The 27779-nt window shown below is 43.5% G+C and overlaps 1 protein-coding gene across 2 annotated transcripts in view; it reads right to left on the reverse strand.

Moving 5' to 3' along the window:
- The window catches only part of LOC140731845 (serine/threonine-protein phosphatase 2A 65 kDa regulatory subunit A beta isoform-like), an 86229-nt gene that overhangs the window by 45922 nt on the left and 12528 nt on the right, over positions 1–27779 (reverse strand). For both annotated transcript variants that reach the window (XM_073053753.1, XM_073053762.1), the window contains exons 6-9: positions 13645–13800; positions 6115–6229; positions 2926–2996; positions 1394–1528 (exon numbers count right to left, since the gene is read on the reverse strand). In XM_073053753.1, the coding sequence (XP_072909854.1) occupies positions 1394–1528; positions 2926–2996; positions 6115–6229; positions 13645–13800 (477 nt within the window). The remainder of the gene's footprint in view (positions 1–1393; positions 1529–2925; positions 2997–6114; positions 6230–13644; positions 13801–27779) is intronic.

Below are 27779 nucleotides of genomic sequence, written 5' to 3' on the forward strand. Positions count from 1 at the left end.
CATACTTGAGTACATTGAGGCAGCAATAAGGAACACAGAGTGCAGAATATACTATTACAGTTACAGAGAAAGTGCAGTGCAGCAAGATGAATAAGGTGAAACTGCCACCACAAGGTAGACAAGAGATCAGAGCTCTTTATCAAACATGAGGTCTGTTTGATACTTATGTAACAGTGGGAAAAAAAACAGCAGCTGAAGGAACATGAGAGAGATAACCTTGTTAGATTTTGCTAGCATACCACCCATACCATTTAGCTTTACAGATGAGATGTGAAACCAAGATCTCATCTGCTTCCTCATGTCCCAAGGCTGTAAGGATGAGGTCAGCCTGACGTCCTTGGGTTTCAACCAACTCAGTCATCAGCAGATTGTGGGGAAATAAGAAACTTGTGTTCCACACAGTCCCACCATAGTGACACCTGCCTGCTGCTCTTCCTCACAGTTTGATCCAGGATTGAGTCACGAAGGACAACATCACTGAAACAGGCCCCTTGAACCATTTAGTCTGTGCTGGGCTGGTTTTCTGCCTAGTCCCATCTACCTGCATTCAGACCATGGACCTCCCATCCAAGTTCTTAAATGTTGCAATTGAACCCGCATCTACCATTTCCACTGCCAGTTTATTCAACACTTGCACCACTCTTCCCCTAGATTCCTTTTTAATATTTAACCTTTCACCCTTAACCTGTGACTTCTAGTTCTAGTCTCAGCCACCCCGAGGGGAAAAGCCCTCCAAGCATTCAGCCTACCTATATCCCTTAGAGACAATCTAATATTCACAGACTCAAGTCGAAACATCCAATGGCGTCTGTTGTATCAATCCTTTATAACATTATCTGAGTTCATCCTCATTCTTCCCCCTGAAGTCCAGCCTATTCTTCCTTCCTTGACATTTGCACATTTTCTTTTCAGCAATCATCCTTGTGTCAACTCTAGGATTGGCTTCTGACACTGACACATCTGTCCCTTGCCTCCGCAGTGGCCCTTGAACCTTCAGGGTTCTATCTGATGCAGGGTTTCAACTCAAAACATCAACATTTCAATGGGTGCTGCAGAAGCACTGCGGTTAGCTTAACGCTATTACAGCATTAGTGACCTGTGTTCATTCTCCCCATGAGCCTGTGCACCTCCTCTGGGTGTGCTGGTTTCCTCTCACATTCCAAAGACGTACAGGCTAGTAGGTTAATTGGTCACAAGGGTGTAATTTGGCGGCACAGGCTTGTTGGGTCAGTAGGGTTTGTTAATGTGCTGTATCTGAAAATGAATAAAATAATTTCCTTTTCCCATATCCAAGCAAAAGGTGCTGTTTGACCCTCTGAGTTTCTCCAGCAGAGTTCCTCCATCAGAGGCTCAGAGGGTTTGCAAGGGGAGGGGGTTCCTGGGACCCACTCACCTCATCTTTCAGCTGCACCAAAAAGAGAGGCAAGAGATGTTCCACGGTGCTGTCCATCCCCAAGATGGGGGAGAGGCCCATGATGACCGAAGCTATTGCTGATTTCACGTGCTCGTTACCATCTGAGACCAGCTCCTGGACAAGGACCAAGGGAAAAGTCAGGAACAAAACTTCCTACACAGTACAAAACTTCAACTTCACATTGGTGATTGCACTTGGCTAGCAAAAGAGTAAAGCCCTTGTCCCACCGTCCCATCGCACACTCCCGGGGTCAGACACATAGTGAATCTCCCTCCACACCGTCCCATCACACACTCCCGGGGTCAGACACAGAGTGAATCTCCCTCCACACACTCCCGGGGTCAGACACTGAGTGAATCTCCCTCCACACCGTCCCATCACACACTCCCAGGGTCAGACACATAGTGAATCTCCCTCCACAACGTCCCATCACACACTCCCGGGGTCAGACACAGAGTGAATCTCCCTCCACACCGTCCCATCACACACTCCCAGGGTCAGACACATAGTGAATCTCCCTCCACAACGTCCCATCACACACTCCCGGGGTCAGACACTGAGTGAATCTCCCTCCACACCGTCCCATCACACACTCCCAGGGTCAGACAGAGAGTGAATCTCCCTCCACACCGTCCCATCACACACTCCCAGGGTCAGACACAGAGTGAATCTCCCTCCACACCGTCCCATCACACACTCCCAGGGTCAGACACAGAGTGAATCTCCCTCCACACCATCCCATCACACTCTCTCAGGATCAGAGACACATCCCTCCACACCGTCCCATCACAACTCCCGGGGTCAGACACACAGTGAGGCTCCCTCCACACCGTCCCATCACACTCTCTCAGGATCAGAGACACATCCCTCCACACCGTCCCATCACACACTCCCAGGGTCAGACACAGCGTGAATCTCCCTCCACACTATACCATCACACACTCCCAGGATCAGAGACAGAGTGAAGTTCCCTCCACTGTCCCATCACACACTCCCAGGGTCAGACACAGAGTGAAGCTCCCTCCACACCATCCCATCACACACTCCCGGGGGTCAGACACAGAATGAAGCTCCCTCCACACACTCCCAGGGTCAGACACAGAGTGAAGCTCCCTCCACACCGTCCCATCACACACCATCAGGGTCAGACAGAGTGAAGCTCCATTTACACTATAATGTCAAACTTCGAAGAGCATGGCAGTACGGGTTATACACAACTAGGCCACCATGGTCGCTAAAGTTAGCGTGATGCTGTTATAGTTTGGGGTTCAATTGTGGTGTCCTCTGTGAGAAGTCTCCCTGTAAAATGTGTGGGTTTTCTCTGGGTCCTCTGGTCTCCTCCCACAGTCCAAAGATGGATAGGTTAATTGGTCATTGTTAATTGTCCCATGATTAAATTAGGGTTCAATCAGTGTTATTAAGGGTTGCTGGGCAGCACAGGTTGAAAGGCTGGAAAGGCCTATTCCACTCTGTATCTCTAAATAAATAAGCTGCAACAGAAGAAAGCTTACTTTGACACAGGGCAGGACCTGGTTCAGGATGATCTGTTGCCGAACATCCTTGGGCAGGTTCTCACAGAACTCTGTGGAGACAGCAAATGGATATACAGGTTCACCGATTATCCTGTGGACACTTTAATCCAATCACAGACAAGAACAAGAACTTAAGGAGATTGCGTGAAATTGCTTTACATGACTAGTGAAATGAACCAAAGCCCAATAAGTAAAACTACAGAACAGAGGTGGTGGAGTGCAGGGACAGTGAGAAGTGGACACCGGGGTGCCGGAGGGACGATGCTGAATCAAAACTGAGAGAATAGCACATTTATGAGAGCATACAAGAAGCAAGGCACTCTTGATTGTGGTACTGAAGGATAAGTGCTTCACTACTTGCAGCTGTTATGCCCGCAGCCCCCTCCTTTGTGAGAATCGCAAGAGCACTAGTGGGTTGGGTCAGTGGACCCAGGAAATGGGAGAGAGACGTGCCGAATGCCTCGTTCCCCAGCGATGCAAAATAACGCGACATTGGCCATTATCTCTTGGAGACACATTTGTGGATTGGGGACTATGCTACGTGCAAGCCCTCGGGCAAAGTGGGCTGGTTGAGAGAGAGATTGCATCACCCCCAACCTGATTGACATCTACTACCCTGCGAGTCACGATAAAAGAGGGGCTGTAGAGACGGCCCCTCAGACGCACCAGAAGAAACGCTAGCGATCCCGTAATAGCGGGAAGCCATTTGAAGGAAGTCACGTGCGTTCGGTTCCCTTGCCTGGGAGCTGGTGGCTGGTACCACAGAAAACGACTTTGAACTAACAATGGGGAACCAACTCCCCCGACTCAACGGATTGGCCTCATAAAAGACCCGGGCAAGTTTCTTTACTCAAAAATCTCTCTCTCTCCAACAAGTGAAAACCCAGCGGTCCCCACAGGCTGAAGCCTGCAGGAACTGAGTGACTTTTATATTTCCATCGGACAATACATTATCCCCTAGACAAATGATAGAGCTATTTCTTATTGATGATTATTACTATACCCGCACTTTTAGATTGAGTATTGACGACGTATATTATCTGAATGTTTGTATTAATCTTATTTTTGTGCCCCTTTATAAATAAAGACTTTTAAAAATAGTACCATCAGACTTCAACGGACCTCTCTATCTTTGCTGGTAAGTGACCCAGTTACGGGGTTCGCAACACAGCAATGAGATATCTCTGCACCGTCACGGAGGAGGAAAGCATTGTGACAGGATAGCTGTGGAAAAAGAACACGTGCCATTCACGAGTAACAGAGGTGTTTCTGGACCTTCAGGCACGGTGGGGGAATGTCGTCCTTGATGAGAATGGGAATGTGTTAGTTTAGTCTACGTTAGTCATGATTTGTCTAGTTTATGTTTGTGATGTGATTGTACAAGAGCACTGTAGTTGTTGGAATTTATAATGATTTTTGTAAATAAATTATCATTAAAGTGCTGAATGCTGGAGGTGCATCTTCCCAAGTGCGGCAAGCTTAAAAATTAACCAAGATAAGTGAGAATGGGGGGGAGGTGGCAAATGACTTCCTCCAATTGCAATGAAAACTAGCTGAGGCTATACAACATGGGAGAGGGAAGGCGTGGGAGGTTGAGACACCTGTTAATGGCTATCCAAATGGGGGGGGGGGGGGACTCCGGGAGGAAAGAGGGTATTTGTAAGGGGAAGGTGGGCTTATCTAAATTCTGTGCAGTGGGCCTCACCAGATAAATGATTATCATTGCAGGACACTTGCATTATGCTTAGAGGCAGCTGGCGTTGGACACTGAGACACAGTCCCTGCCACCCACAGTAACTGAGGTGAAGAGATAGAACAAGGTCAGGGTTTCAGGTGCTGTGCCTGATGTACCTGGTTCCTCATGATGAGACTCTGGACTGCAAAGAGCAGAAAGCAGCGGTGCAAATTGACAGCTCGGGAGAGGGCCAATGGCAGTCCGACATACAGCGAGCAGTTTCACTGTGAGGAGCAGCATTGAGGAGGCATTGTACACTCAATGGGCATGTTATTAGATGCACCTGCTTGTAATGCAAATGTTTCTTTAGACAATCATGTGGCAGTAACTCAATGTGTAAAAGCATTCAGATATGCTCATGATTGTTCAGACCAAACATTAGAATGGGGAAAAAATGTGATCCAAGTGACTTTGACCGTGAAATGATTGCTGGTGCCAGACAGGATGGTTTCAGTATCTCAGAAACCACTGATTTCCTGAGATTTTTTACGCACAGCAGTCTCTAGAGTTTACAGAGGATGGCACGAGAAATTAAAAAAAACACCCAGTGAGTCAGCTGGTTGTTCTGTAGGCAAAAACACCTTGTTAATGAGAGAGGTCAGAGGAGAATGGCCAGACTGATTCAAGCTGACAGGAGAGTGCTGGTAACTCAAATAACCACACATTACAACAGTGGTGTGCAGAAGAACTCTCTGAACACATAAAACATCGAACTTTTAAGTGGATGTAGCAGCAGAAGACGACGAACATACACTCAGTGGCTACTTTATTAGATACAGGAACTACCTAATACAGCATTGACTGAGTGTACAAGAGGAAGAGGTGTACTGAGGGAGTATTGCAGAGACACAGGAGAGTTTGGCAGCAAATCTGAAACACAAGAGATTCTGCAGATGCTGAAAATCCACAGTAATACACAAAATGCTGGAGGAACTCAGCAGGTCAGGCAACTTGTATGGAAAAGAATAGAGTTGATGTTACAGGCTGTGACCTTTCGTCAGGACAGAGTTGGTGCAGTAGCTTGTTGAAGGGGCAGTACCAAGGGCCCAGGAGTGTAGGGCAGCTGAACTGCTGAAGGGGTAGTAATGAGAGAAGTGCAGCATTTATGAACAAGCTTTACAGAGGGAAGCTGCATTTAGGTGGTGTTCTGAGGGAGTGCTGCACATTCATGCAGAGTAAAGATGACTGATTGGACCATTGGAGGGCAGCACTAAGGCAAGACTCTCTGTCTGAATGTCCCCTCTCAGGCTGGGTATTAAGCCAAGGCCTCAAGCCCTCACACCTACACGCAGGGAGTTCAGCACAGTTCTCTGAGAACTCACACCAGGGTACCGCATGTGGCATCATGCTGTGCTTTCCAACAATTACCCTCTAGCAGCACCACTGGCCACGTGTGTATGTGTGGTAGGGGGAGTGACAATGTAGACCCTGACCTTTGAGCTTCTGGGCAGCAGCAGTACGGACTTCAGCTTCACAGTCCTTCAGGAGGTTCTGGAAGACTGGCAACAGGTCTTTCTTGGTGATCTCAGGGCCTACGGCTTTCTGCAGCTGTCCAGCACAACACCAGGGAGAGATGGAGGTTGGGAAACAGGGAGGGAGGGAGGTGAAGCCAACCAAGGAGAAGAGGCCATGGGGGAGAAGCAATGAGCAGAATGGGTGGGTGGGATAGGAGGGGATGAGAGGGAATTCACATCAGAAAAGGAAGGGATATGTGGGAGGGAAGTGGAGGTCGGTAGAGGGAGGAGGGGGAAGAGAGAGTAGAAGAAGGATAAGGAGGTGGGGGGGAAGAAGGGTTTGGATCAGATAATGTGGGGAGACAAGAGAAATAGAGCACTTAAACAGTGAAGCAACACTTATCATCATTAGCAGAGCTCTGAGCATCAAATTATGCCATTAATAAGACCCACGGTCCCTCACCAGACCCCATCCATAGTAAGCACAAACACTGCGACTGAGGGCAACAGAACAGCACTGACGAGAGGGAGGAGTGGTCACCAGGCAGCAAAGGGCTTACAGTTTGGGTGCCCAAAAAAATGGAAAGCCTGGGGGTTGGAGTGGCAAACCAAGTGTGAGGGAGAGGCAAAAGGAGGAGAGCAAGAGAAAGAGAGCGACAGAGAGAGAGAACGAGAGAGAATGAATGAGAATTTGGAAGTGTGTGGTGGGGAGCAGAGAGTGTGGCACACAGAGCTGCAATCTTTGAGCTAAATCGAGGACTGTTAGCCTCACATGGAAGTCTGTGCTGTTTGTATTACCCAGCAACAGTTGAATGTGTGCTCACAAGGGCCAAGCGAGCTGCTCAAATGAGTTGACTGTTGAAAGAATAAAATTAATGAGTTTACCCACAAGCAATGACAATAAACAACATCCATCATATAGCATCTCTAACATGACAAGCAGCTTTGGCTTCTATCAAACCAAGATCAGATACCACAAAGAGATAGCAAGCCCCATGATCAAAGGCTGCAAAGCTGTGGCTTGGCAGGTGTCTCTGATGTGAGGAAACCAGCCGACACAGACAGAGTAGTGCAGTGCTTAGAGCGATGCTATTACAGCTTGGGGCATTGGAGTTCACTGCAAGGCGTTCATGAACATGTAGGCTTTCCCTGGGTGCTCTGATTTCCTCCCACATTCCAAAGATGTACTGGTTAGTAGGTTAATTGGTCACTGTAAATTGTCCCGTGATTAAGCTGATGTTAAATTGTAGGCTGCTGGCAGCGTGGCTCGAAAAGGCTTGAGTGGTGGGAGGAGGTGAGGGTGGGTTAGACTGGAGGCATGCAGAGACTGAGTAAGTCTGAAGGAGGCTGCAGTGGTTGGGAAGGAAGGGCTGGCCTTGAGGTAACATCTGCGCAATACGTAAAAGGAGAGCAAGTCGTAGCAGGAGAAGTACAGCGAGGTGTGTTTGGATGAGTGCACTGCTGAGAACTGGACAGGGCACCCAGAGGTGATGGGGGATCTGCTCGTGAGTGGGAGGGAGAAATACAAGGTAGCAGGTGATAGGTGAAACTGGGATGGAGGAGGGGTGAAGTAGAGAGCTGGGAAATTGAGTGGTGAAAGAGCTAAAGGGCTAGAGAAGAGGAGAGGACAGAAGGCCATGGAAAAATGGAGGAGGAGCAGCAGAGAGCAGTGATGGCCAGGTAAGAAGATAAAGTGAGAGGGAAATGGGAATGGGGAATGGTGAGGGGGGGGGGGCAGTGCCGGAAGTTCAAGAAATCCACGTTCATGCCATTAGGTTGGAGGCTATCTATAAGGAATGTAAGGTGCTGTTCCTCCTACTTGAGGGTGGCCTTATCGCGGCAGTAGAGGAGGCTATGAATAGACATGTCAGAATGGGAATGGGAAGTGGAAATAAAATGGATGGCCACTGGAAGATCCCGCTTTTTCTGGCGTACAGAATGTAGGTGCTCGGCTAAGTTGTCTCCCAATCTACGTCGGGTCTCACTGATAACCAGGAGGCCACACCTTGAGCACCGGATACAGTAGATGACCCGATAGACTCATAGGTGAAGTGTCGCATCACCTGGAAGGACTGTTTGGGGTCCTGAATGTTAGTGAGGGAGCAGGTGTAGCACTTGTTCTGCTTGCAAGGATAAGTGCCAGGAGGGAGATGAGTGGGGAGGGACGAATGGACAAGGGAGTCGTGCAGGGAGCGATCCCTGTGGAAAGCAGAACGTAGGGGGGAGGGGAGGGAAAGACGAGCTTGGTGGGATCCCATTGGAGATGGCAGAAGTTACTGATCATTCCCACTCCCATTTACCTCTCACCTTATCTCCTTACCTGTCCGTCACCTCTCTTAGGTGCTCCTCCCCCTTCTCTTTCAACCATGGCCTTCTGTCCTCTATCAGATTCCCCCTTCTCCAGCCCTTTATCACTTTCACTAATCGACTTCCCAGCTCTTTACTTCACCCCATCCCCCCTCAGCCTTCACCTATCACCTACTATCTTGCATTGCTTCCTCCCCTCCCCCACTCTCTTACTCTGACTTCTCATCTTTTTTCTCTAGTTCTGATGAAAGGTCTCGGCCTGAAACTACAACAGTTGGCTCCTTTCATAGATGCTGCCTGTCCTTTGAGTTCCTCCAGCATTTTGGGTGTGTTGCTTGGATTCCAGCATCTATAAATCGTCTCTTCTTTGTGACACAGGTGACCCTCACATTGCAGGGGTTTGCAGTTTATGAAAGCAGATGTATCAAGATTTTCTGTCTTCTGTGATGCCTCAACATGATTTATATAGTAAATCATGCTCATAAAAACAAGAGATTCTGCAGATGTTGGAAACTTAGAACAACATACACAAAATGCTGGAGGAACTGAGCAGATTCTGCAGCATTCATGGAGGGGAATAAACAAAGTTTCTGGTCGAGCTGCAGCTTCTTAGGGACCGTGTTAAGGAACTGGAGATGCAGCTCGATGACCTTCGTCTGGTCAGGGATAGTGAGGAGGTGATAGATAGGAGATTCAGGCAGGTAGTTACATCGGGGCCTCGGGAGACAGTAAGTGGGTAACAGTCAGGACAGGGAAGGGCAGGCGTCAGGTACTGGAGAGTACTCCAGTGTTTGTCCCCTTTAACAATAAGTACTCCTGTTTGAGTACTGTTGAGGGAGATGGCCTACCAGGGGGAAGAAACAGTGTCTGTGCCTCTGGCACAGAGTCTGGCCCTGTGGCTCAGAAGGGTAGGGAAAGGAAGATGAAGATGATAGGGGACTCTATAGTTAGGGGTCACACAGGCGATTCTGTGGATGCAGAAAAGAAACACAGATGGTAGTTTGCCTCCCAGGTGCCAGGGTCCAGGATGTTTCTGATCGCATCCATGATATCCTGAAATAGGAAGGAGAACAGCCAAAGGTCGTGGTACATATTGGTACCAATGACATAAGTAGGAAAAGGGAGAAGGTCCTGAAAGCAAACTACAGGGAGTTAGGAAAGAAGTTGAGAAGCAGTAATCTTGGGACTACTGCCTGTGCCACGTGATAGTGAGAATAGGAATAGAATGAGGTGGAGAATAAATGTGTGGCTGAGGGATTGGAGCAGACAGCAGATTCAGATTTCTGGATCATTAGGACCTCTTTTGGGGCAGGTGTGACCTGTACAAAAAGGATGGGTTGCACTTGAATCCCAGGGGCACCAATATCCTGGCGGGGAGATTTGCTAAGGCTGCTGGGTACAGTTTAAGCTAGAATTGCTGGGGTGTGGGAACAAAATTGAAGGGATGGAGGAAGAGGTGGCTGGCTCACAAATAGAGAAAGCTTGGAGACAGTGTGAGAGGGAGGATAAGCAGCTGATACAGAAGGGACACGCTCAGACCAATGGTTTGAGATGTGTATTTTAATGCAAGGAGTATCATGAACAAAGCGGATGAGCTTAGAGCGTGGATCAGTACTTGGAGCTATGATGTTGTGACCATTACAGAGACTTGAATGGCTCAGGGACAGGAATGGTTACTTCAAGTGCCAGGCTTTAGATGTTTCAGAAAGGACAGGGAGGAAGGCAAAAGAGGTGGGGGCGTGGCACTGTTGATCAGAGGTAGTGTCATGGCTGCAGAAAAGGAGCAAGTTGTGGAGGGGTGTCTACGGAATCTCTGTGGGTGGAAGTTAGGAACAGGAAGGGGTCAATAACTCTACTGGGTATTTTTTATAGACCACCCAATAGTAACAGGGACATTGAGGAGCAAATAGGAAGACAGGTTCCAGAAAGGTGCAATAATAACAGGGTTGTTGTGGTGGGAGATTTTAATTTCCCAAATATCAATTGGCATCTCCCGAGAAGGAGGAGTTTAGATAGGTGTGTTCAAGAAAGTTGCTTGACACAATATGTAGATAAGCCTACGAGAGGCTATAGTTGATCTTGTATTGGGAAACGAATCTGGTCAGGTGTCAGATCTCTCAGTGGGAGAGAATTTCGGAGATAGTGATCACAATTCTATTTCCTTTACAATAGCATTGGAGAGGGATCGGAACAGACAAGTTAGGAAAGTGTTTAATTAGAGTAAGGGGAAATATGAGGCTATCAGGCAGGAACTTGGAAGCATAAATTGGAAACAGATGTTCTCAGGGAAGGGTACTGAAGAAATGTGGCAAATGATCAGGGGATATTTGTGTGGGGTTCTGCATAGGTATGCTCCGATGAGACCGAAAGGATGGTAGGGTACAGGAACCATGTGTTACAAAGGCTGCTGTAATTCTAGTCAAGAAGAAGAGCTTTTGGAACACATCAAGTTGGATAAGTCACTGGGACCGGAAAAGATGTACCCCAGGCTTCTGTGGGAGGTGAGGGAGGAGATTGCTGAGCCTCTGGCGATGATCTCTGCATATCAATAGGGATGGGAGAAGTTCTGGATGATTGGAGGGTTGTGGATGTTGTTCCCTTATTCAAGAAAAGGTGTAGAGATAGCCCAGGAAATTATACACAAGTGAGTCTTACTTCAATGGTTAGTAAGCTGATGGAGAAGATCCTGAGAGGCAGAATTTATGAGCATTTGGAGAGGCACATCTTTAGGAATAGTCAGCATGGCTTTGTCAAATGCAGGTCGTGCCTTACGAGCTTGTTTGAACTTTATGAGTATGTGACTAAACACACTGATGAAGGTAGAGCAGTAGATGTAATATATATGGATTTCAGCAAGGCATTTGAGAAGTTACCCTTTGCGAGGTTTATTGAGAAAGTAAGGAGGCATGGGATCCAAGGGGACATTGTTTTGTGGGTCCACAACTGGCTTGTCCACAGAAGGCAGAGAGTCGTTGTAGATGGGTCATATTCTGCATGAAGTGGTGTGCCTCAGGGATGTGCTCTGGGACCCCTTCTCTTTGTGATTTTTATAAATGACCTGGATGAGGAAGTGGAGGGAAGGGTTAGTAAGTTTGCTGATGACATAAAGGTTGGGGGTGTTGTGGATAGTATGGAGGGATGTCAGAGGTTACAGCAGGACATTGATAGGATGCAAAACTGGGCTGAGAAGTGGCAGATGAAGTTCAATCCAAAGAAGTGTGAGGTGGTTCATTTTGGTTGGTTAAATATGATGGCAGAATATAGTATTAATGGTAAGACACTTGACAGTGTGGAAGATCAGAGGGATCTTGGGGTCCGAGTCCATAGGACACTCAAAGCTGCTGCACAGGTTGACTCTGTGGTTAAGAAGGCATACGGTGCATTGGCCTTCATCAATCGTGGGATTGAGTTTAAGAGCCGAGAGGTAATGTTGCAGCTACACAGGACCATGGTCAGACTCCACTTGGAGAACTGTGCTCAGTTCTGGTCACCTCACTACAGGAAGGATGTGGAAACCATGGAAAGGCTGCAGAGGAGATTTACAAGGATGTAATTTACAAGGTATATGGAAGAATTTAAGGTGGAGGGTTATATGGGAGGCAGGGTTTAAGGGTCGGCACAACACTGGGCCGAGGGGCCTGTACTGTGCTGTATTGTTCTGTGTTGCCTGGTTTGGGGAGCAGGCCTTATGAGAAAAGGCTGAGTGAACTCGGCCTTTTCTCCTTAGAGCGACAGAGGATGAGAGGTGACCTGATAGAGGTGTACAAGATGATGAGAGGCATTGATCATGTGGATCGTCAGAAGCTTTTGGCCAGGGCTGAAATGGCTAGCACAAGATGGCATAGTTTTAAGGGAGATGTCAGGGGCAAGTTTTTAACACAGAGTGGTGAGAGCATGGAATGGGCTGCTGATAACGGTGATGGAGGCAGATACAATAGGGTCTTTTAAGAGTCACTTGGACAGGTACATGGAGCTTAGAAAAATAGAGGGCTATAGGTAACCTTAGGCAATTTCTAAGGTAAGGACATGTTCGGCACAGCTTTGTGGACTGAAGGGCCTGTATTGTGCTGTAGGTTTTCTATGGTTCTATTTATGAAGACTGAAAAGGAAGAGGGCAGAAGCCAGAATGAGAAGGTAGGGCATGGGGGGAGGGTACAGAAACTACTGGAAGTTGGAGAATCAACGTTCATACCGTCAGGTTGGAGGCTACCCAGATAGAGTGAAGTGTTGTTCCTCCAGCCTGAGTTTGGCATCATCATGGCAGTAGAGACAGCCATGGACAGACAAGTCAGAAAGGAAATGGGAAACAGAACTGAAACGAAACTCAGGCCTTTTGTAGTGGATGGAGAGAAGGTGTTCAACAAAGCAGTCCCCCAATCTGCCTTTGGTCTCACCGATATCGAGGAAGAACATTCAGAGCACTGGATATAATCACAGGGCAATTGATCCACACCTAGAAATGGCCCTGAATGGTGGTGAGGGAGGATGTGAATGGGCAGGTGTAGCACTTGTCCTGTTTGCGGGGATAAAAGCCAGGCGGGTGATCAATGGGGAAGGATGATTGAACAATGAAGGCACATAGATTTCTGGATAAGTTCATTGAAAGTGTATTCTATTCCATATCCCACATTCCAGGGTTGTGATTTGTGAACTCTGTAACACCTAAGGGAGGATGTGTTGTCTGAATGTTATTCCTCTCTATTGATCTTTTGTAGAATGGTGAGAAATAACTTTTATTTATTGGATTTCTATATTGTAACTTAATGTAATTTTTGTATTACACTGCAGTTGCCACAAAATAACAAATTTCATAATATATGTCTTTGATAATAAACCTGATTCTGAATGCTAGGGAGAGAAAGAGAGGTGGACTGGGGAGAGGAGAGATGAATGAGATCTGCCAGTGGAAGAAGTCAGCAAGTATGGCAGCACCTATGGAGGGGAATAAGCAGCCTGATGAAAGGTCTTGGCCTGTAATGTCAACTTTATACTCCTCCATAGATGCTGCCTGACCTGCTGAGGTCCTCAAGCATTTTGAGCGTGTTACTCTGGATCTCCAGCATCTCTCAACCTCTGTCCTTAAGGGATGTCACAGACTTAACAGCTGTAGATGCAGCCTGTTGAGTAAGATTTACTCTCATTAACCACAGGTCACTTTTTCCCTTCCCTCCCATTGAAGCATGGCTCCCTCCACCAGCATACCACAGTGAACTTGTCTGCCACCATGTAGCGTACACGCCACGATTTGTCCTCCATGGCCTGGCGAAGTGTGGGCATCACCATCTTCTCCAGCTCCTCGTGCTTCAGCAGCTGTGCAATGCAGACGCAGGCCTCAACTGCCAGCAGCCGTACAGAATCCTACAAGGACATTGTAGAATAGTCAGCAAGGAGCAGACAAATTCTGGCTTACCGACATCATTCAGTCCATCTTACACTCACCTGTTTTTTGATTGGTCATGTAGCAGCTATTACATTGTTAGCAATGCAGATTCAATTCCCTATCTGTAAGGAGTTTCTACGTTCTCCCCATGACCGCGTGGGTTTCCTCCATGTGCTCTGGATTCCTCCCACACTTCAAAGACATACAGGTTAGGAGGTTATTGTTCACTTGGGTGCAACTGGGCAGTGCAGGCTCGTTGGGTCAGAAGAGCCTGTTATTCTCTAAATAAATTCCTCCTACATGCACCCCTGGATTTATTAGCACCTTGTCACAAGTAGAAGTAGAAATCTACCTATTTATATAAATAATACAGTGCAGATAGGCCCTTCTGGCCCTTTAAACCATGCCATCCAGCAAACCCAATTTAACCCTAACCTAATCATGGGACAATATACAATTAACTTGGGAATGTATATTCCCAGTTTGGACTGTGGGAAGAAACTGGAGCACCTGGAGAGAACCCACGCAATCCAGGGGGAAGACATACAGACACTTCACAGGTGACATTGGGATTGAACTCCAAGCTCCGACGGCCCAAGCTGTAATAATGTCACACTAACTGGCCAATTCCTAGTTGATTCTTCAACCCAACTAGCTAATTTACACAAATGCTCCAACATACCCTGATTTTATCTCTCACCCACACACATCAGGAAGAAAATTTACAGCACAGCTGATGAACTCACTGATCCTGCATGTGGTTGGAACGTGGGAGGAAATGAATGTGATTGCAGGGAGAATGCGCAAACCCCACACAGATAATGCCAGAGGTCAGGATTGAACGTAGGAGGAAGAGGCTCGACATGCTATTCCTCTATGTTATCGCTGTGTTCAAAGGACAGTAGTCATCCCTAAGTGCATCCTCCTGCCCAAATGGAGGCAATTCAGATTAAATTAAATTCCTCAGCTCCCAGTGGGGTGAATTTGAACTCATTCTCTGGATCGCCCATACCTTTGAAATATAAACAAAAAATAAACAACTGGAAACTGTTAGCCAGTCAAAGAGCTGGCTTTTTGTGGACAGAAACAGAGTTAACATTTCAAGCAGACTATCTCTTGAGAGAACTGATGAAGGAGAGAGAAAAGTTAAAGATAATAATTAGTTTTATTTGTCACAAGTATATTGAAGCATACAGTGAAATGCGTTGCTTGCATCAAACACCAGCGCAGTCCAAAGATATGTTGGGGGATGCCCACATTGTCGCTATGCTTCTGCTGCCAATATAGCATTTCCACAATTTGCTAACCTTAATGTCTTTGGAATGTGGGAGGAACCCCACGTGGAGAAAAGCAATCTAGTTACTCATTAGGTTACCTGACCACAGCACTATACTGCACAGAGAGCTTTCTTCCTCATGTTGTGGTGTATCAAGCTCTGGTCAGTCTGGCCATGCATGCACTTTCTCAGTCTAAACATGGCTGCTACAGTCACTGAGATGGATACAAGAATGTCAGGGCGTAGGAGTAAACATTCAGCCCTTCAAACCTCCCTGCATTCAACATGATTGCTGTTGATCTATCACAGTTCTTTTCTGCATTAGTTCCCTGTCGCCCTCAACCCCTACCTCTTTAAATCTTTTCCCCAAAGATCCAACCTGCACCAAACTGCAGGGTAGAGAATTGCAAGTGAGGCTTGTGGGACAGAGGGCTTATCCTCAAAACTGAAGATGCCTCATGGAGACTGGACACCGGACTGGCTCATAATAGTCTCCCTGACAGGCTACGGTAGAGTAGTGATTAGCATGACACTATTATACCTCAGGATGTTCGAGTTTGGAGTTCAATTCCAGCGCTTTCTAAGCATGCATTGCATTCCTTCCTGTGTGTGCGCACACATGTATTTCCCTCAGCTGTCCAAAGACACGCCAGTTGGTAGAAAGGTGGTTTTCACAATACCTCTAGGGGAGGTTCAAGCTTACTGTCATCGTAGGCACCACACCAAGGGTAAAAGGCCAGGAAATATAGCTTTTGCAGCAGCAGTAAAAGAACAGGACAAACACAAGTTCACATAAACTTGTTATGTATTTACACAGTATAAAATACCCATGTGCAAAATAAACAACACACTTGGATTGTTTCCTTTGGAGCAGTGAAGTCTGACAGGAGATCTGATCGAAAGAGTAGACAGACAGTATTTTTTTCCAGGGATTGAAACGTTTAGTACCAGAGGATATGCATTTAAGGTGAGAAGAGATAATTTTAAAGGAGATGTGAGAGGCAAGTTGCTTTTTTTAAAAAAGAGAGTGGTAGGTGCTGGAATGTGCTACCTGGGGTGGTGGTAGAGTCAGATACATTCAGGACTTCTAAGAGGTTTAGATAGGGACATAAATGGGAGAAAAATAGAGGGATATGGATATTGTGTAGGCACAAGGGACAAGTTTAGCTGGCCCTATGATTAGTAATTGATTTAGTTTGGCACAAAATTGTGGGCTGAAGGACCTGCTCCTAAGCTATAGTGTTCTATATTCTATATCTGGATTCCTCCACATTCCAAAGATGTGTGGATTGGTAGGTTAATTAGTCTGCTCCTGTAATTACAGGTTAATTACAGCCTGCTCCTGTAATTCTGCGGAGCAGGCTTATTGGGCCAAAAACACCTGTCACAGTGCAGTACAAGCAGTCCCCGGGTTACGTATGAGTTCCGTTCCTGAGTCCGTATTTAAATTGGATTTGTACGTACGTCGGAACAAGTACATCTGGTATTATTTAGCGTCAAATGTTTGTCTTAGTATATATTTTACCTTTCTATGCATATAAAACACTTAAGAAATGTATGTATTCCAATAATTAAACCACTGCGTTGCTTAGTAATAATTGTAGGGCAGGGCCTCTTAAATGCTCCATTATTCTCACTTTATCCGTTATTCTTTAAAATTGTTCTGATCATTGACCGACTGTAGCCTAACGCTTTTCTAATGACCGATGGTATTTCACCTTTTTCCAAACGCTTTATTATCAATCGCGATCGCTTCCCGCCAATGGAACAGCAACACTGCGGGCATCGGGTCCCGACTTCCACCGGCTCTCGAGGTCCGCTGGGTCTTAAGGACCACCGCACACCATCAACGGAACAGAATCACTGCGGGCAGCGGGTCCCAAGCTCCACCGGCTTCCGAGGTCCGCTGGGTCCTAACGACCACCGCACTGAGACAGGCTGAATGGGACAAGTGGGGGCTGTGCTGGGTTTGCGTATTTGATCATCCACAATATTCCACGTGGGAATTTAAACTGGAAGTGGCAGTGTTTTTTTTATGAGGTCGAGTTGCGAGCTTGCTATCAACCCGGCATGGATGGTACAGGAGTCACTGGATCGACATCAACCCGGCACGGAAACCTCCGTTCTCCAGCCCAGTGCTGATCTCGCTGCGCCACCAGCCAACCGGAACGGGGGGAGGGGGGGTAGGGTCAGGGTGAATCTTACTAAGAAAATTTTAAGCCAAATACAAAGTTAAACACTCAACACAGTGTCAACGGCAATGACTTAAAATGGTGGACGGCGTCGGGATCCGATTTAAAATGGCGGACAGCGTTCTCCTTCCTCGGTTCATAACTACGAGTTGTCCATAAGGTTCATAACTACGAGTTGTCCATAAGTCCAATGTTCGTAACTTGGGGACTACCTGTATCTCTAATTAAAAAGTAAATAAATATTGACAGTAGTGGAAGATTAAATAAGAAAACAAAACAGTTTAAGACAGTATTTTGGTTGGTCAGGTTGGGTCAAGAATTTGATGGCAGCGGGGAAGACGCTGTTGTTGTACCTTGAGGTGTGGGTTTTCAGGCTCCCGTACCTCCTGCCTGATGGAAGCATCGAGAACAGGGTAGAACCCAGTTGGTGGGGGTCCCTGATGATGGATGTTGCCTTCCTGGGACTTCACCTCAAGATGTCCTCAATGGTGGGGACAGCCGTACCCTTGATGGAGTTGGCAGAGTATCTTGGGGGAAGTGGCTTATTTTAGTTGAAAGTCGTTTCTGTTGTGTTGATTGTGAATGGTTCATTTAAAGTCTGTGATGCTCTTTTCCTAGTGGTTAGCTTTCGCTTCTCGACGCCTATTTCCATTTCCAGGTGCCTTGAGGGTATAGAATAGCACGTGCAGGAGGCTTGCTCTCTCTCTCTCTCTTGCTCCCTCCCCCCTTTGTCTAGGGCGCGCTGGACAAAACCATTAGGAAGCTATGCTCTGTGCGCAATTTTAACTAAGCATCTGCGTGCTGAATATTTAGTTCTGTAGTTTGTGTACTTGGGGGAACTTAAATGTTTAGTCTAATTTTTACTGCTTGTACAATTTAGGAAATTCTTTGGTCTACTGAGATTTTCTTTGTTCTATTTTTTTAAACCTTCGATGACCGATTCAGTTTTTAAAAAATGGGATAGATTGGGTATTAAATGCTTCCAGGATTTGTTTGTTGGAGGAAGTCTTCTTTCGTTTGAGCAAAATTCAGCTAAATATAGTTTACCCAAAACTCACTTTTTTCGTTATTTACAAATTAGAGACTTTCTGCGATCTCAACTATATACATTTCCTATAAGTTCTGATAAGACTTATTAGATGTAATTTTTAACTTGAAACCTTTCTATAATGGTTCAATATCCAATATTTATGGTATGTTGCTAGGAACGATAAGCACTACTATAAACAAAATTAAAAATCTTTGGGAACAAGATTTACAGACTTCAGTCTCTGAGGAAACTTGGAATGAAATTTTTAAATTGGTTAACACTTCATCGTTATGCGCCCGTCATTCCCTCCTACAATTTAAAGTGGCTCATAGGGCTCTCATGTCTATAGATAAGCTATCTCATTTTTATTTGGATATATCTCCTTTCTGTGATAGATGTAATAATGGAGAAGCTTCATTAATTCACGTGTTTTGGACATGTCCAAGCCTTGAAAGATACTGGAAGGAAGCATTCCAAACTTTCTCAGTACTTTTCAAGGTAAATTTTAAGCCTAACCGTTTGACCGCATTATTTGGTATTGTTGGAGGAAAAGTCTTTATTTTGGAGACACCTGATCCTGATTTACATATATTTGGCTTTTATTTCTCTTATAGCTAGGAGGGCACTCTTGCTTAAATGGAAGGATGCTGTTCCGCCTACTCATACTCAATGGTTACGGCAAGTTATGTCATGCTTAAATTTAGAGAAGAGCCATTGTTCTGTTTCTGAATCTAGCCAACACTTTTATACATTGTGGGGACCATTTTTGAGTTATTTTCAAAACCTTTAATTTGTTTGTAAAAGTACAGATGGTGCCTAGTAATATATTTTATTATATGATAAGGGTTCCCCCCACCTTTTTTCTTGCTTTTCCTAACAGCTCTGACTTTGGTAGTGGGTTTAGATTTTTTTTCTGTATAACAAAATTATTATATTTCAATATTATGATTTAATTTAATTTTTATGAATACAGGGTTTTGTGATTGTAACTGTATTTTTAATACAATGTATTTGGTACTACTATTTTTTTTCTTTTGACTTATATATATCTTCTTGTACTCTGTACTCTTCTATGCAGAAACTAATAAAAAATATTGAAAGAGGAATTTTTACTGCTTGTAAATAAATGATTAATATACTTATTCGTAGTCAGGTTTTTTTGTGTCTCACTCACCAAATCTGTGAAACTGCTTTAATGTTACATTTTGGTGCTGTGAGCAGGGTTTGGCTGTTTTGGGGCAGAAAATTCAATTTTTAAAAGGTTATTTAAAAGAGAACTACTGAGTCCCAAAGTAGAACGATAACAGTGAAGGCACTGGGAGTCTTGCTAACTTATTAATCAGTTACGGAATACTGGTAGATTGGTCAGATAAGTTGGATTTTGCTGGGGTTGAAATTGGACACCACATTATGTCCGTACTTAAATTATTGGGTTTTCTCAGGAGAAAGGATAGCCATTTTGATGCTTTCTGGTTGTTTACAGTCTTATAGCTCCTGGTGAAGTGAGTGCTTTAAGGGCTGATGTTTCCCTATGTATCCTTTGTTCAACTGGAAGGTCCCAACTCTAAAAGTGATTTCCACACCTGACAGGGAATGTTGGTAAAGGCAGTATGATAAGCACAGGTATAAGGTAGATATGGCAAGTTTGAGCAGGAACACAATCCTGGGATGGCTGTGTCTATGCCAAATGGTGTTGTGAAGGTGGGCACTCACTGGACACTGAATGGTACTTAGTGGATATGCGATTCTTATGCCTTCCTGTAGCTCCCCACAGGGTGATGCTGCTGATATATGGTGCCATACATATTCCACCCCAGTGCTGGCCCGTGCTGGTCAGTGTAGTGGAAGGGCTAATACTTGGAATGATAACCTTTCCCAGCACAGTACAGCTAGACTATCCGGGCAATTGATATCAATGGCTTAAACTAAGAAAGGTGTCATTTGTACTGTTGTTGGTCAAGAATGCTGCATCTACATTCCTATGAGTCAGGGTACTGTAGTACAATTGGTGGGGGTGACTTTTGGGTTTACAGTACAGCGCATTGTATTTCTGTTCTATATGTAGCTCAGGAAATTCACAAAGGTCATATTGTCAAGGTGTCATGACTTTCAAGGGTGGTTTTCCTCCTAATTCTTCCCCACATACTTTCTTTGACCCAAAAGTCACACTGGATTTTGTTCAGGCTATACCTGTCACCGCCACTGACATTACTACCAAATGAACTATCTGAAAAGCTGTTTGATTATCTCTATATTACTCACACTATGAAAAGAAGATATATGAAGGCTATTTGGATATTTCATTGACAAATTAATAAAAGAAGATAAGAAAACCTGCTCATCATTACATCCTGTTGGATTTTTTTTGGAAAGAAGATTTACGGTTCAAGTTTGACTGTTTAAATGGTTAATTACATATTTGACTGAGAAAAGAGGATAAAAGGATTTGTTCCTTTTATCTAATATTTGGTTTGACTTTTTTTGTTGTTGTTTCTTAACTTACTAACTGGTAGCTTTTTTCCTACCAATAGGGTTTCTTTTTATATATATGGGAGGTTTAGTTACTATGAGATTACTAATTAATATTTTTGTAAATTTACTTTGGTTAAATATACGATTAACATTTTTTATTTGTTTTATCATGGCGCCCTATAACAGAATTTAAAGTTTTCTTCGGGATATAAAGCTAAACAAGATGGCGCTGGTTTTTCTCTCTAAGAGATTACATTATTTTGGTTCTTTTTCTGCTTAATACATGATGGAATGTAAACACTCTCCTTTGTTGAGACGCTACTGTCTTTCTTGCAAGGTCATTTTATTTTTTTGTGTACTGGCTGGGGGGGAGGGAGAGACAAGACCGACAGAGTGGCCCATAGCTTCGCATCTGCCTTAGTTTGCTTGCCATTTTTTTAGGCTTTTGGGAGGGTGGGTGGGTTTAGAGTTAGGATTTTTTTCCCATTGGGTGGTTCCAGAGCATGCGTGTTTTCTATATGGCTGTATTCTTCATCACCACCATCTTTGATAATCCCGTATTGGTATGTCTTCTGCGCATGTATAAAGTAAATTGGAATAAAATTGGCAGCTAAACGGATTAATGTAATAAGTTGGAATGTACATGGTTGGAATCATCCTATTAAACGAAAAAAGACTTTTAAAATTATTAATCGATTCCAACCTGATATAATTTTTGCTCAGGAGATGCATATCAGGGCGGGAGATCAAAATAGATTTTTTCGCTGGTGGAATGGGAATGGGTTCCATGCTACTTCTCAGAGCAAAACTAAAGGCGTGTCTATCTTTATTAAATCTAATATATTAACTCAAGAGGATATTGAATCAGATTCTAATGGTAGATTTTTAATTGTTAAAGCAGTGATTTGTAATAGAAAGGTTGTTTTGGTTAATTTGTATGGTCCTAATTTAGACGATCCTTTTTTAAAAAAAAATTTGCTTTACTGCCAGATTTAAATGAGTATATGTTGATAATGGGTGGGGATTTTAACTGTTGTTTAAATCCTATGAATGACAAGAGCTCAACTAATCAGCGACTTCCAAATCGTTCTGCGTCTGTTATTAACTCCTTTTTGACTGATTTTGGGCTGATCGAATTATGGAGGAATTTACACCTTAATAATAGAGAATATTCCTTTTTTTTCACATGTTTATAAAAAATATTCAAGGATTGATTATATTATAGTTGATCCCTGCCTTTTGCCTAATGTTTTTTGACATTATCAAGGTGAATATGACGCTATTGCTATATCTGATCGTGCGCCTTTGAGTTTGTCCTTTGAATTTGATGATGTCGTTTTTGGCCGTCCACCATGGCGCATGTCTCAGACTTCATTTTTATCGAATTCTTTTCTTTTTAATGATATAGAAGGTATGTCTAAATTAATTATATGGGATACATTCAAAGCATTTTTACGTGGTCAGATTATTTCTTATTCAGCTAAACTTAAAAAACAGACTAAAACAGAATTAGATAAAATTTCAAAACAAATTAAAGATTTAGATAATATCTATGCGACTTTCCCTAATATTGACTTATTTTAAAAAAGGGTGGAACTTCAATCACAATATAACCTATTATTAACTCATCAAATTGAAGGTTATCTACTTAAGTTAAAGAGACAATTTTATATGTTTGGAGATAAAAATAATAAACTACTTGCATCTCAATTAAAATCGGCCAGAGCCAAGAGGCAAATTTTGAAACTTTGTAGAAAAGATGGTACCCTGGCTCGGGAATATGAAGAAATTAATAAGATTTTTCAAGATTTTTATACTGAATATTATAAATCTCAATGTCCAGTAGACTCTTCTGAAATGAATGCTTTTTTATGAAAGATTGCTTTTCCTATAATTTCTGCTGAGGATCAAAAAACTCTTGATGCCCAAATTACTGAATCCAAAGTTCATAAAGCTGATTGTTAGATTAGTTCTTGTTTTTTGGGGTTTCTTTTTCTCTTTTTCTTCTTTTTTTGTTCTTTTTTCATATGGATACACCTAGTTTTTTTTGTCTTGTCTATATTATATTTGTATCAAGTATGATTTGGGAAGACTTAACTATATTGTTCTTATTTGCTTATGTACCCTTTTATGCTCATTTTAATTTTGCAATTTTGAAATCCCAATAACTATGTATCAATCTTACCATGTTGATATTAATAAAAAGATTGAAAAAGAAAGAAACGAAATTCATAAAGTTATTTTTTCAATGCGGTCTGGTAAGGCCCCGGGACTTGATGGTTATCCTGTAGAATTTTATAAAAAATTTGGAAAATTGCTTTCTCCATATATGTTGGAGATGTTTAAAGATTCTTTTGTGAAAAGTGATTTACCCTCTACTTTTTATGAAGCTTCTATTTCTTTAATTCTTAAAAAGGATAAAGATCCTACTGGTTGTGCCTCATACAGACCTATTTCATTATTGAATGTTGATGCTAAGATTCTCTCAAAGATAATGGCCAATTGGTTGGAGAGTATTTTGGGTGAAATCATTTTTAAAGATCAAACAGGCTTTATAAAGGGTCGTTATTCTTTTTCAAATGTTCGGAGATTATTTAACATTATATATTCACCTTCTTAAACTCCACAATACGTTATATCTTTGGATGCTGAAAAAGCATTTGATCGAGTCGAAAGGAAATATTATATTTAATGTTTTAGAAAAATTTGGTTTTGGTATTAATTTTAATAATTGGATTACAATGATATATAAAGCTCCTATTGCTACTGTTGTCACTAATAACTGTAAGTGGATTAGGCAAAGCGAGATCTCAGTCCTTTTTCAACTTTTGCAAATGACATTTACCAATTCTTGGTCTTTTATTATCCCAAATAAAAGATAGAATAATAGAATCAATCCGATCAAAAAACTTCTTAGTCAAAAAAACAGGAATATTCTGAAATAAATATAAAAATTTTGGTAAAATCATCATTTTAACTACATGAATACGACCAACAAGTGAAAATGTAAGTGGGCTCCATCTACTAAATGAATACTTCATAGAGTCCACTAAAGGAGGAAAATTGGCTTTATATTTTTTAGTAATTATAACACCTAAATATCTAAAAGAATCTAACTTTAAAAGGAATATTATCATATATAGAGAAAGATTCATTTAAAGGAAGTAATTCACTTTTACTAAAATTTATTTTGTATCCTGAAAAGTCTCCAAATTTGTCAAATAATTTTAGCAAAGCAGGAATAGATTCTTCAGGTTTAGATATATAAACCAATAAATCATCAGTGTAAAGAGAGATCTTGTGCATGGTCTCATTCACAAAAATCCCATGAATATTTTTGGCTTCACGAAGAGCAATAGCAAGGGGTTCTAATATTAAGTTAAATAACAAAGGACTTAATGGACAACCTTGTCTTGTCCCCTGTGATAGCTGAAAAAAATTGCCATATTATTTGCCAAGGGAAATCTCACATGCAATTGTGGTTGCTGTGTACATCCCTCCCTCTGTCAACCCGACATCGGCGTGTAACTTCATTCACACTGTCATAGCCAGACTACAAACCCAGCACCTGAGTGCCCTCATTACCATCTCAGGTGACTTCAACCATGTTACCATGGCTAGAACACTGCCCAACTTCACGCAGTATGAGAGGGGAGAGGATCCTGTATGCTAACATTAAAGATGCTTACAGCTCCTCCCCCCTCCCCCCACTGGGAAGGTCAGATCACAACCTGGTGCATTTCAAACCCTGCTCTGGTGAAGAGTAAACCTGCAACCTCGAGGTCAGTGAGGAAATGGTCGGGGGAGGCTTATGAGGCACTCTAGGATTGTCTTGAGGCCACAGACTGGCAGGGACTCTGTGAGCCACATGGAGAGGACATTGATGGGCTCACAGAGTGCATCACTGGTCACATCAACTTCAGTGTGGACTGCAATGTTCCGGCAAGAACTATCCTTTGTTATTCAAAAAACAAGCCATGGGTAACAAAGGACATCCTGAACGCTATAAAGAGGGCGTTTAGAGATGGAAATAGGGATGACCTGAGGACAATACAGAGGGACCTGAAAGCCAAGATCAGGGAGGCTAGGAGGAAGTTTGAGTGGAAACTCCAGCAGAACAACATGAGAGAGGTCTGGAGTGGGATGAGGATTCTGGGTTCTGGCAAACTGGCAACAGAGGAGCTGAAGGCAGTGTGGACAGGGCCAACAAACTTAACCTGTTCTTCAACAGATTTGACACTGTGGCCCCTGCCCATCCCCCACAATTCATCTGTTGTCGGCCCCCAACCAACACATACTCCACTCTCCCCTCCTCATAGCCCCCCACCCTGCTCTCGTGACTACACTCCTCCCACACCTCTCACAGCTGAACAGGTGAGAAGAAAGCTGAAACATCTCCACCCAAGCAAGGCTGCAGGCCTGGATGGTGTCAGCCCCAGGGTGCTCAAAGCCTGTGCCCCCCAGCTATGTGGAGTACTTCACCATGTCTTCAACCTGAGCCTAAGTCTCCAGAGGGTTCCTGTGCTGTGGAAGACGTCCTGCCTCGTCCCTGTACCAAAGACGCCGTGCCCCAGTGGCTCTAATGACTACAGACCGGTGGCATTGACCTCCCACATCATGAAGACCCTGGAGAGACTTGTTCTAGATCAGCTTCGGCCTATGGTTAGGCCACACTTAGACCCCCTCCAGTTCACCTACCAGCCCCAACTAGGAGTTGAGGATACCATCGTCTACCTGCTGAACCGTGTCCACGCCCACCCGGACAAGCCGGTGAGCACTGTGAGGGTCATGTTTTTTGACTTCTCCAGTGCATTCAACACCATCCGCCCTGCTCTGCTGGGTGAGAAACTGGCAGTGATGCAGGTGGATGCTTCCCTGGTGTCATGGATTATTGATTACCTGACTGGCAGACCACAGTATGTGCGCTTGCAACACTGTGTGTCAGACAGAGTGGTCAGCAGCACTGGGGCTCCACAAGGGACTGTCCTGTCTCCCTTTCTCTTTACCATCTACACCTCGGACTTCAACTACAACACAGAGTCTTGCCATCTTCAGAAGTTTTCTGATGATTCTGCCATAGTTGGATGCATCAGCAAGGGAGATGAGGCTGAGTACAGGGCAACGGTGGGAAACTTTGTCACATGATGCGAGCAGAATCATCTGCAGCTTAATGTGTAAAAGACTAAGGAGCTGGTGGTGGACCTGAGGAGGGCTAAGGCACCGGTGACCCCTGTTTCCATCCAAGGGGTCAGTTTGGACATGGCGGAGGATTACAAATACCTGGGGATACAAATTGACAATAAACTGGACTGGTCAAAGAACACTGAGACTGTCTACAAGAAGGGTCAGAGCCGTCTCTATTCCCTGAGGAGACTGAGGTCCTTTAACATCTGCTGGATGATGCTGAGGATGTTGTATTAGTCTGTGGTGGCCAGTGCTATCATGTTTGCTGTTGTGTGCTGGGGCAGCAGGCTGAGGGTCGCAAACTCCAACAGAGGGATTCTCCACCTTGTAGCACATGGAATAGGTCGCATTCCTACTGGCTCTCTCTCTTATAATATATTTTATATCCCACTAACAGATCCCCTTTAGTTTTGATGATTTACTACTTCTACTGAAGGAATTATTATTTTTACTGAAGGATTTACGACTTAATTACAATGGCCGGAAAAAGTCGTTCTGGTATTGAATTGCATAGTGGCAAGACTCTCCCTGAAATGGAGCAAACGGAACAAACCAAGAAAACAGAGGAACCTGTTACACTAGTGGGAATATTTTCTTCAATACAAGACATGAAGTCGGAACTCGGATCGCTTAATATTAAAATTGATAAGCTGGCCGGTTCAAACGTGAAGCTCGAAAAAGCTATTTCTACGATTCAAGACTCTCTGGAAAACTTGGACTCTCAACTTCAAACGCTTCAGCAGACAACAACCCGAATCAAGACTGAGCATGATCTATTCAAGCAAACTATTAAAGATCAAGGAATGAAGATATCTTCAATGGAAAAGAAAATCAGTGAAATTACCTCAGAATTATCTAAAACGAAGAAAAGAATGGTTGATTTAAATAGTAGAAGGCTTCGGAGGAATCTGCGTTTTCTGGGACTGCCTGAAAATACTGAAGCTGGCAATCTGTTAAAATTCTTTTCAGATATGCAGTACTCACTTTTCAATGAGACCCTCGAAACTAGCCCCTTAATTGACAGAGCTCACAGAATTCCATTTTTTCGGCGTTCAGCCGAATTACGTCCTCGAGCAGTTGTACTTTCTTTGCATTATTATACGACTAAAGAAGCTATTATTCGAGAAGCCAGAAAGAAACGGAAATTATTCTTCAATTCAACACAAATTTGTATAGACGAATATTATCCACCAGAAATCTTTGCCGAAAGGAAGAAATATCGAGAAGTTATGAGTGAAATGTATAAATTAAATTTAAATCCCTCCCTTTGCTTTCCAGCAAAGCTGATAATTTTTCCTGAAAAATCTCAATCATTGAGAATCTACTCTCCTCAGGAGGAATGGGAGTATATTAAAAACCTTAAAGTTAAACCTACTGAATAAAATATTAAAGTTACTCCGATTACTCAATAGGCAATTTTGAAGTATCTGCTGTATGAGTTGTTTATGAAGCTTTTGAGTTAAGTACATGTTATACCTTTTCATTCTCTGGTATGGGACGTGGTCGATTTAATTTTTTTAATCTTATTAATAATTAGTACATATATAACTGTCTTGTAGGGAACCTTTAGTACTTTGTACTTTAGTGGTCCGTGTAGGACCTGTTGTGTATTAATCTTCTTATTTCTTTTATTTGCTTCAATACTTATAGTTTTAGGTCTGTTTTATATATATATATAATCATTTACTTTTCTTTTTCGAGAGAAAGAATATTGTTTATAACATTATTTGCCCGGATTTATTCCTTCTTTTGAATATATGTTTAAGCTACTTTAGCTGATTCTAAGATGGCCATTGTTGATTA

The sequence above is a fragment of the Hemitrygon akajei genome, chromosome 1, assembly GCF_048418815.1.
Source record: "Hemitrygon akajei chromosome 1, sHemAka1.3, whole genome shotgun sequence".
NCBI classification, from domain to species: Eukaryota; Metazoa; Chordata; class Chondrichthyes; order Myliobatiformes; family Dasyatidae; genus Hemitrygon; species Hemitrygon akajei.